Here is an 11,583-nt window from a genome sequence, read left to right on the forward strand (position 1 = left end):
ACCAAAAGTATGGCATACCTTAATATATGAAACTATTATAGCATCCAAAGAGATTGAGATTGCTTAGGGGTGTTTGGATGAAAATCAAACCATGATTTTAGAAGTAATTTTATGAAGTTTGAGGAAAGTATGTGAGAAGAGTTTTTGAGAAAAAATTTCTATATTTGAATTATGTGTCAAATGTACAAATATCCTACCCTATTCATCTGGAAATCTTAATTCAAAGCCTTCAATACTGGGTGAAAGATGCCTCCTCCTTTCATTTATTAAGACTCTTTCTTTGTAAGTATTATAATTGAAATTGGAATAGTCTTATTACTCCAACAAAAAAAAAAAAGATTGTGAAAACACTTTTTTAAAGTGCTTTCGGGCGAAGGACAAAACAGCGCTCCCCGCCGTTGCGCGAAGACAAAGCAAACAAAACCCCTGTTCTGTACTTTATGCTGTAAATAGCCATGTTTTGCAGCTTCCAACTTGAACTTGGCGCGAGAATGCTTATGGGAATTGAATGCAATTGAATTTGTATTAGAAATGTCGAGGCTTCTCACAAGGATTGCTGGGTTTTTCAGCAATCGAACTCAAGTTGGAGTTGACAAAGCGGGGAACAAATACTTTACTAGAAAAGAAGAGATCGATGGTGTAAGTAAGTGGGTTTCTATCCTTTCTCTCGTGCCATCAATATTTTTTCTCTGGCTATCGCTATTATTGTGAATATGTAGTGATGCACTCGCACTTGCGAATTGTACTTCCTAAAACTTATGTACTCTTGTTTACTTGAGAGCACGATTTTATTTACTTATTTTCGAATTTTCAGATTGAGTTCAGATATGTACCCGGTATAAAAGCCATCAGTTCTCAAGAAATGCATGCTATTAACTTGGACTCATGAAAGCTAAAATCCTAACTTGGGTCTCTTCTATAATTCACTGGGGTCATTTGTTTTGCTATACTTAAGATGTAATAGCATAAGTGGCATCCCTTGTATGTCTCCAACTGCTGGAGCTTGCAATTTTCACAGCTTCAACTGACGTTTTATATTACAAGGTCGCTCCTTTGGCATTTGTTTGAACTTTCAAAGAGGAGATATTTACGAAATCTTTAAAGAGGGGAATATTCATAAAAAAAAATCTCAAAATTTGCACATTTGTCTCTGGTTTGGACAACTGACCATAAATTATTTAACTCTTGTATGAAGCTTTTATTTATGATGTTGGAATTTTAAAATCCTTGTCCTCTGCGAATTGTGTTGTCTTTAATAATTTAATTTGCATTATAAATGAAGTATATTTTACAGAAAATCTGTCTCATTCTTTGTTTCCCCCTTTTCCTTGGCTTGGTTTACTAGTGAAAGAGAAAAGATGGGTGATTTTTAAGGGAGAGGCGGATTCTACTACACTTCCAGGTAAATCTCTTAAAGGTGCTATCATTCAACTGTATAGTTACTGGATTCACTGTATGATTAAATATGTATGTTATAAGACACTAGAATAGGTTAAACAATAATTTTTTTTAGCACCCGATTGTTATTTCTATTCTGATGAATGGTTACTGCTTAATTGTTATAGTTGAATGGATATGTTGGTTGAATGGGCAGCGTAAACAGGCTCCAATACCGGAGGTAAATTCAAACGAATTTGTTCCTCTACAATTTTTATTCTGTTTCTCTTCCAGCACTGTAACGTGTTCTGCATAAAGTGCTGTTGATGTTTCTTTAACGTCTAATTTTATGATTTTTCTAATTGACACTATTGTATGCAAGTAATTATGAAATAAATTCAGACTTGGATTATCTAAAATTAGAACCTTGTAAAGTGCCTCAAATCAAGGAAGAGATAGAGAGATCAGAGGAGTTTGATGGAGAAAGAAAAGGAAGTGTTATTGCATATATTAGCACTAATAATTAATCAAGCACTTCATTTTCATTGGATCCAATTTCATTAAATTGGTATGTGATTCCTATGATGCTAGGAGCTCTTAATGTTCTTCCGAAGTAAGAGTAGAGAGAAAAGAGAAAGTGGGTGGAACTAGAGGAAGTGGATCCTATATAAACATCAACTTATGTGACTTTTTCATGTACCTTGGCTAGAGGCAGTTCAACTTAAAAGAATCCTAATTTATCTAATAAGATTTGGATTATCTAAAATTGGAAGCTTCAATTTTTTATTTGGTTTCAAATAAAAGAGAGAGCTAGAAAGAAAAGAGGGGTGGATGTGAAAAGAGGAAATGAGCCCTTGACACTCTTCCTTGTGTGTCCCTTTTACTTAAGAGGCATTTCAACTTGGGATGTTTTATTGAATTCTGATTTTAATCTTTGACATAAGATCATAAATTGCCTATGAGGTAAAAGAAGAATAGAAAGTAAGGAAAGAGGGAGTGGGTTTAAAGGAAGTGAAGCCCATATACACTTTCATTTGTTGTGCCACTTCACTAATCCCTAGAAAGATGTGTTTATTGTTATAATCAGAGTGATTATCGAGAAAGAAACAATATTTCTGTAAGAGGCCTCTTGATTCATTGAACCGTAATCTATCTGTATAAAAATACATGTGGAATAATTTGGGCAAAAGCTATTACTCTAGTTGAATACAAATTATTCTAAGTGAATCTAAATTAATCAATTGATTATAAGATTTAGATATTCTTCTTTGAAGAAGTAAGGCATAACTTTTTTTCCCATTTTTTCCAATCCTCTAGGTTGGTCTTTCTTTCTTGTTGGATGGGTTGTTTTGTTGGACTATGTGATTAACTGTACAATTTTGACTACCTCTTTGACTTTAGACTTTAGAACTATAACTTTGAGATTAGCTCTTGTTGAAGTATCTTGTTATCTAAGAAGCGAAGATTTTATAAAAGCTCAATAATTTTGCTATTGCTTGAAAATGTTTCTTTTTATTCCTCCCAGGAAATAGCGGAGTTGGAAGCAAGGCGTGAACGTGTTAGACAAAATGTTGCCTGTATGTGGCATACTTCTCTTAACTAATATTTATAGTTGTTATTTTTTTGCTCCCAATGCTTTGCAGCTTTAATGCTGTCAGTTTTGTGCATAATAATTCTATTGCAATGAAATTGATTAATACATATTAATGATATGGCTATATATTTGATATATAATTGTAATGAAAAGTAAGAGAGTTGGTTAGAGTCTATTAATGGATCCCTAGGCCTATGAATAGGAGGGGTTGGGTAGACCATAAGTAGGTTATGAGAATGATAACAAGTTGGGTGGAATAGAATTTCTCTCCTAGTTCTGTTGTCTTGCTCTTTGTTCTATCTTTCTCTTTTTCTCCTTTCTCCCTCATTCCCAACATATATTCTATATCACTTAGATCTAGAGCCAAGCTATGCTCAGTATCATGGACATGAAGCAACTTCAAAGATACTTCTGCAGAGTTATGAGTAATATTCTATTGTTCATGGAAAAAAGATTTGGCAGAGTTCTGAGAAATGTTCTACAAGGAAGAAACTTATCTTAAGATGTGGAAGTCATTTATGCCAATCAAGAAGGTGCGGTTCCTCTGCCATCAATTCCAAAGTAGTGCAACAAAGTGCACAATGTAACAACCATTCAAGAAAAAGAGGGGTTGCCCTTACCATCAAAGCGTGACATGCACCTAATAATGAAAGAAGATTCTATTAGCTCTCCCAAAAGAAGAAGAAGCTAAAGGAGCTTCTATCACTCAAGAAAAATGAAACAAAGCCCTTTCATTCTTTTCTATGCTACTTGAAGAGGGCAACCCTTACAATTTCATATCCTCAGCTCCGCCAGGTTGTGGGCTTTTGTGACGGAACTCAAAGGTTTGTAAGAGGGTTGATGCTATCTTTCGTGATGTGTTCTTTGTCAACTTTTGTTTCTCTTTGCCTTCCGCTAACTATTTATGTTTCTTCATCACCACTACTCTCTATGCTGGTCAAAGGCTCAAAGCAAAGGGGTATTTGAAATTAGAATTGTGGCTTAAATATGGTAGTAGGAGTGGTAATATGGGCAAACCTATGGGTTGAGCCTATGTGTGCAGGCCAAAAAGGCTCTTTTGCAAGTGGGTTGGCTTTTAGCCAATCTTAACCCACCAACAATTATTTATTTATTTTTAAATTTTTTTATTTTTTAAATTTTTTTCTTATGCAAAATACAATAAAATATAATTAAATTTTTGTTTTTCCTTCAAATACTTGATTGAAAGTACCAAATAAATGATATAGGTATTTTTTTGAAAGTTTTTAGATAGGATATAACATATAATAATATAATTATAATAATTATTAAAGTTGAAATGAATAAAAAATGCGGATTAGCCCTCGAGTTAGCTGGCTAACCGGTGTCAGGTTACGAGCTTGGCAATGTGGGTTGAAAAAGCTCGTCTACTAACGAGATGACTATTAGCCAACTCTAACTCTATTTTGACGTGTTGGTGAGTTGGGCCTACGAGTCCAACTCATAACTAGTTCTATGTGGTGTTTCAAAGGTATCGATGCAACAACTCCTTTGAGTTGTAGGGTCACTGTCATTGTCATGGTTTGTTCGGGTATTCCTATGTTGTTCTTCCAAAGTTGTCACCATAGTTTATTTTTGGTTCATCTTTAGATTGTATATGATGGGCCTTAAAGACCGTTTTGAAATTATTCACTTCTTTGCACATCTTGCTTTATCCTTGATTTTTAATGTAACTTGCTTGAAAACTCTCTTCTTTAACTAGGAAGAAGAGTAAAAAATTGGTTTGTTTCACATGGCTATGCAATTTTGATGGAGACTTGGTATGGGATATCAAGTCCCACATCAAGTAGAATGAAATGTTCAATGGGATATTTAAGTGGGTTGGTTCTTCCACCGGATTTATTAATTTTTGAGGTAGGGTTTCCCATTCCATCTGCTATCCATCAATTAGTATTAAAGTCTAGTTGTTGATAGTTGTGGAGTACCTATGCAGGGTTCTAACTAGCAAAAGGCCAAGTGCAGTGTCGTGGAATGCAATTGTCAAGACGTTAGTTTTTCATGGGGCCAATTGATAGAGACTTGGTGTTATTGGATATTAAGTTTCACATGGAGTAGAATGAGATACTCAATTGGGTATTTAAGTGGGTTAGTTTTTCCACCTCGATAGCTAGCTTTTGGGGTAGAGCCTCCCATCCCACTCAAGTATCCATCAAATTCTAAGGGTTGATAGATATGGGCTGGCTTTAGCGAAGAGGAGAGTTGCATGTTTTTTCTGCATAAAATTTCAGAAGTACCTGTTTTTGTTTTTGAACTGTTCATAAGCTTTAATGAGGAGTTTGGTGTACCCAATGTCACCTATCAATTTATGTTGCCTCTGATTTACTTTGCCGGGAAAGGACTATGGCCTGAAGATGTGCGGGATAAAGTTTGGGAGTATTTTGGAGGAATTGTTTCATGTTCGACAGACATTTACTACCAACGCTTAAAGGCATGGCTCACTATTCTTCTGTGATATTATCTATAAATAAACCAAAGCTTTTTCTTAGGTCAAATCTTTTAGCAGTTGTTGCTTGCATGAAAAGGATAGATGGTCTGTAACTATAGTAAATGAATTATCCCTTGAAGATACAAATTACCTATATATTGATTTTCTCAGGCAAAAACATATTGAAAGGGTAGTGCTCCAGATTTGTGCTACTCCATTATTTGCAATTAATTGTCACCCATTTTATGTCCCAACTTGTTTCAACCTACTGAAGTTTGAAGTTTCCCACATGATTGAAGGTTTCCACTCACATGGAGCACCTGCACTGACGCTTATTGGGTTGATGGCTAGGCAACATGTATGCAGTGGGGTTCAGCCCTTTCTGGACGAAATCCTTAAGTGTTGATCCTGTTCAGTTAAAGTTTGTGAGTATGTCTTTTACTTAAAAAGGAATATGGAGAATTCTTCAACGACATTTTGAACTGACAGTTTATAGATGTCTATAGAGTTGAGGGTATCTGGGTTATCTTGACAAATGGTATTGCTTGTATTCTAGATTCTAGCGGGCTTTGATTCAGGATAATCTGTCTCTACTCTTTTAAACAGTGTAATGTGGTTCCTAGATCAGTTATATTGGAACCTGATGCGGTTGCTGAGCTGGATGTACCAATTGAATGGATCACATTTACCTTGTGTGGGTTGATGGAAAACATCATTGCTTTTGCATGGCCTTGCACGACCAGCTATCAAGGTGATTGCAAGTATAACATGATGCACATCTTAATTATACCATGAGTGTCAACAGTCATGGAGCTAGTGGTTGCATTTCTAGTTGGATTATAACGAAGCCACCAATCCTTAGCTCTACTTCTCACCGAGTGGCCAAGTTGAAACTTTGAGGGCTGGTAAATGTTGGACCCATGGCTAATGGGCTCTTATTTGATGGGCCGAGACTAAGTCACGTGAAGTGCTTGAGGTTGGTGACTAAGGGAGAGATAAGGGCTATTAGTTGTATTTAGAAGGGGTTCAAGCAAGCTGAACGTGAGTTGCATGTGGGAGAGTCTCTAGCCTCTCGAATGCTAGAGGTGGTTTTATGTTCCTTTTATTTCCTTTCATTTTTGTCAACTGTTTTGTAGGTTAATCCATCAAACCAACACTCTGGATTATTCTGGTGATTTAGTATCAATTCTGGATGTGGTTTCCATCATTATGCAATCACTTCTGTCTTAATTATATTCAGAGAGCTTAATAAACAGTTTTTTTTTCTTTTTTTCCTCTTTTGAAATTTCACATAGTGCTTAAAAAGGAGGAGGAGGAAAGGAAAGCAAAAGAAGGAAGTACAGGAAAACGCCCAAGCACTGGTAGATGTCTAAAAAATTTTTAGTTTGCAATCTTCTTCGCTGCCTACATTTTGCATTTATTGACAGATTTGCATTTCGTACAGAAAAAGTTGGTGGTCCAGACTTAAAATGTTTTATTCGCCAATTTCCTTCTGAAGGTTATCTTCTTTTTCCTTAATTTTTTTCCCTCAAAATACTGGGTTCCCTCAGAGAATGTTGCTCCCAACCCCTTGGTGAAACAGAAGATATATGCTGTTCTATGCATTACCTTTAGTCTTAAATATAAGATCTTGTTTGGAGTGCAAATTACACTGCAAACTTGGTCTTATATTTAGGACCGGAGGCAGCATATGATTATGTTTAATTTTAGTACCTGGTTGTGAAAACTAAATAATCTTCTGAAAATTATGAGTATACCTCTACTCCAACCCGAGAGAGAGAGAGAGAGCCTTCTAAGAAGGCGCAGTTATTGTATATTTGCTTGTTCATTGCTCAAAGTATTTAACATGTTCCCTACGCCAGGTGATGCTGTTGAAGAGTCATCTGCCACAATTGGTGACTTAAGGTGAGCCTTGGGAGGATGCATGTATATCCATGCCATTTACTGTCTGCAGAACTAAGAATTTTATAATGCTTAAATTCGCTATAATTTAGATATAAATTAACGTTTGCTTTTTCTTCCCCCTTTTCTTTTTTTGTAAATCCTTCTTCAAAAGATTCTTCAGTTCACTTTCCTAGTGCAATATTCTTGTTTAGCACACTAATGACTGTGATCGTGACAGAATACAAGGAGCATATAACTATTAACGTTACAAAATGAATAATGATGTAATCTTTGATTGAGAACTATGATCTTTTGCTGGACAGCCCTTTTCCTCAGCCTCATTTTAAAACTTTCTTTGGACCTTTCAAGTATGGGCAATTATTTTGGTTGACCATTTTTTCCATGTTCCCAATGGTATTTTCTTTCAAGTCTTGTGCAGCTTTTTTGTTTGATTTATCTTCTTTTGCATGCGAGATTTTTACATATCCTTTATATACTAAAAGATGTTTGCTTACATTAACAACTAGCATGGTATCATCTTTGTGCAGGAATTCTCAAGAGAAGGCTTCTGATAAGGGAAAAGTAGAGCCTGAGTAAGTTTACGTTTCTAAAATGATTCAGTTCACCATGTTTTAGTCCACAAAGCTCCTGAAAACCTAGGGCATATTAGGTGCTTGAGGCTGTGTTGAAGCTCTTGAGCATAAACCTGAGGACACAACAAAATTAAATGGTTTAAAATGTTTAATGACTTTGTCATCTATTTTAGTTACAAGATTTATCCCACGAATCATCACCTGATTAATTATCCAGTGTTTGAATGTCTTATTTCAGGTCATCTGAGCCAAGAGGGTCTGGTGCATCATTCAAACCGGGAACCTGGCAACCTCCAACTTGAATACTCTCTCTTGAGTAAAGCCTTGCTCGCACCCGCAGCATTCGTTTCTATGCCATTTGGTCAGTTTTAAAATGAAAAATGAATGATTTAGTTGAAAAAACGACTTATTTCTTCATTATGAAATTTTGGGTAGGAAATTCCTGTGAGCGCAAACTCATAGCATTGCTTGTTTGTTGGTTTATGAACAATTTTGTCGAAGGAATCTGTTCGGAACCCAGTTTTAAGTCTTGGAACCTGGTTAAGATGACACAATACTCTTTGAACTGATAGAAAATAAAATGAGATCTTATCACGTTTATGGGTTCAACTCAAGATCGAAACAAAAAAATTATCTTGGTCAAAAAAGAAGCAAAATAATTAGGAAGGGGGTCAAGGTCGGCCAGTGAGACAATGGGACATAAGTTTTATCGTCGAGAGGAAAACAGTCCCGATCACCATCTATGGTTGGAAGGGGTTTTTTCTCCCCTTTCTTCCTCGGTAAAGTTAGATGGTAGAGAGGTAACAATACAAAAAGTAGCGACCATTGAAGGAAAAAAATCAGCAGAGATGATGTCAGTATGCGTGGCCGCTGTAAGGCGTTGCGTTTGAGATGAAAGCCAGTCACAGCATTGTATTGGAAGCAAATCGCTTATTGGTTTCCAAATTATTCATTGTCTCAAATTTATAATGTTTTCCAATTTATTCTTACAAATTGTACTTATTGGTTTTTTTTTTGGGGGGGTGGGGGGATATTTTAAGAAATTAACACATTTTTGTTGCAAAAAAGAAGAAAAACGTAAATTTAATGGTAAAAATCGCATTTTTTGATGTTGTGGCACATGGGAAGACTTGTTTAGTAAACATTTGAGAATTTGTTGCAGGTTTATCTTGTCCAATATGGCATCACTTAGGAGGAGCTGGATTTTGGGTCTCTAAAATTTTGTTTAAAAAAATTAACTAATGTATATAAAAATTAAACTCACTCTAAGTTCTTATAATGAATTTTGGTTTTGCTTCTCATTTCTTTGATCATATTTTTCTATCCATTTCATATCGTCCAAAACGTTGGTTTCTATGATTTCATAAAGACTTGTTCAAAATGTTGGTGTCTATAATCTTATAAGGGTTTGGACCTCAGCTTAACAATGTTAAGAAGGTTGACAAAATTGATTTAACTGAACGAATTTGATTTTGTCAAGGCATAATGCATGGAATTTTTTTTTTTTTTTCACAACTCATTATTTTTGATAGGTCAACTTTTGATGAATATAACATTCGTAATTTAACTTTAAATTGGGCAAATTAGATATTTTTGAAAAGCTTTTTGAATCTAATTCCTAATGCATTAAGATCCTTCTGCTAAAAATAAATGCATTGAGATCCATTTAATAGAGCTTTGTATTTTGAAGGATATAATCAAAATAGTAAGCAAAAGTCGGAAATGTTTTTCTTTATAAATTGAAATACTAGATTTCAAATACCATATCTATTTTATGTGAAAAAATTTTATTAAGATAAATGTACTGAATAACTTATTGAGTCTAGTTTCATATGGAATAAGTTCACTTTAAAATGTTTTATAGTTTAGAAGATGTTGCAATAACATTGATCAAGGGTTAAGCTAACATATTTGATGCCCTAACAAAATCCATTTTGTTCAATGATATTGATTTTGTCAGCCTAACGGTGTTACCTTAGCAAAATCGACCTTGCTCACTGAAATTGATTTTGGAGAGAGAATATTTCGAGTGACTAAACGGCATAAAATCCTCCATCTATGCGTATGAAAAATTAGGCACAATCATTAGAACAAAGAACAATTTTGACAACACCGGTTAACAGGCCAAATCGGTGCAGCGTGTCCTATTCATGTTCACCCGCTTCTCTGTGCTTATTAGCCTTCTTTTGGTCTGATTTGAACAGTTTAAATTTAATTTTTAATTAATTATTTTTAAATAAAAGTTATTTTTCTTAAAAAGTAATAGTTAAGAGATTATTTTTAGAGTAAAATACACCTTTCTGTTTTGCCTTACTACACAAACCTCCCCTCTATTTTGAAAATATATATTTTAGTCTGGACCATTAACATTGTTAAACAATATTCTAAAAAAATTCTTTAAATATACTTTTTAATTAAAAATCATATTAGAATAAATTTTGTTTATAACTTTAAGCCCTTGTTATACTAAATCTTTAATTTATATTTTAACATTAATAATTTCACTAAATTAAAATAAAATTGAAGTAACTTAAAATACTCACAACATGATTGAAGATTTGAATAACTTTTTCACAAAGATGTGTTTTATGAAATATGTTTAAAAATTTTGAATTATAACATATTAGTATAAGAATATAAAAATTATATCATTTTATAATATGATAATATAATTGAAAATATATATACGATTACAAAACAATCTCAGCTAACAAAAAATATTGAAATATGTATTAAAATATTTTAATTTCATATAAAGATATGTCATATGAGTTTGAATGATGATTATTAAAAAATATTTGCGTTAAGGAGGGGCATTTTGGTCAAAATAACATGTCAGTGCTATGATTTAATGGTCAACTAATTAACTTTAGGGTGGATAAAAGTTGAATCTCAACACTAGAAGAAGGGTTTATATATTTTTTAAATGGGAAAACATATTTGCAGGTCTTTATAGTTTGATCAAATTTTAAATTAGGTCTTTATAGTTTTTTTTTTAATTGAATCCTTGTAGTTAATTTTGTTAAATTTACAAGTCCCTCTGTCACGAATGTTGCAAACGCCATTAACCCACAATGGTAGAGGATGATTTGGCAATGCACTCTCTCCACTCCCCCAAGTCTCTCTCTCTCTCCATCACCTTTCTCTCTCATCTGTTAAAGCTAACCACGATGAGCTCGATGAAACCCATAAGGAGTGAAGAAGGACTGCCTCTTTGACTGATCCTACTCCTCATCAACATGAGCACGCTGTTTCTATGCTGTTATAAGTTCAATTACACCAAGATAGAGTATAGTGAGGATTGGCATTCATCATTGCACCCATGGCAATTTTTTCGGTGAACTCCTATGGCCACTTTCATTAGCACCATTGCTTCTTTGCCTTTTGTTATAGATAAGCAAGATTTGATGAATTCAGATCTCAGAGAAAAACTATTTGCTATAATTATATATATATATATATATATATCATGGATCAGGGAAATATGATAAACATGAAACTTGCCAAAAACGTAGTGTGCTAGCTCAAGTAGACTAGAATCAGAGTGATATGAAAAGGAGGTTATATATATGCTAGAAATATTATTACAAAGTGAAGAAATAAAGCCTAGCATGCTGAAAATATTTCATCAATTCCTCCCATAAGACTTTGATCAAATCTTTTTCTTTCTAATATATTATAACAGCATAGAA

At 34.1% G+C, this 11,583-nt stretch overlaps 1 protein-coding gene across 1 annotated transcript; it reads left to right on the forward strand.

Annotated features, from left to right (window-relative positions):
• Window positions 1-423: 423 nt before the first annotated feature.
• Window positions 424-8,440, forward strand: LOC114752632 (uncharacterized). Its single transcript, XM_028941378.1, has 9 exons — window positions 424-643; window positions 1,346-1,402; window positions 1,566-1,618; window positions 2,903-2,954; window positions 6,710-6,775; window positions 6,859-6,912; window positions 7,277-7,319; window positions 7,847-7,891; window positions 8,130-8,440. The coding sequence occupies exons 1-9, from the start codon at window positions 532-534 to the stop codon at window positions 8,191-8,193; spliced, it is 546 nt and encodes a 181-aa protein (XP_028797211.1). The 5' UTR covers window positions 424-531; the 3' UTR covers window positions 8,194-8,440.
• The last annotated feature ends 3,143 nt before the right edge of the window (window positions 8,441-11,583 follow it).

The sequence above is a fragment of the Neltuma alba genome, unplaced genomic scaffold, assembly GCF_004799145.2.
Source record: "Neltuma alba isolate B1F8T4 unplaced genomic scaffold, ASM479914v2 tig00001169_pilon, whole genome shotgun sequence".
NCBI classification, from domain to species: Eukaryota; Viridiplantae; Streptophyta; class Magnoliopsida; order Fabales; family Fabaceae; genus Neltuma; species Neltuma alba.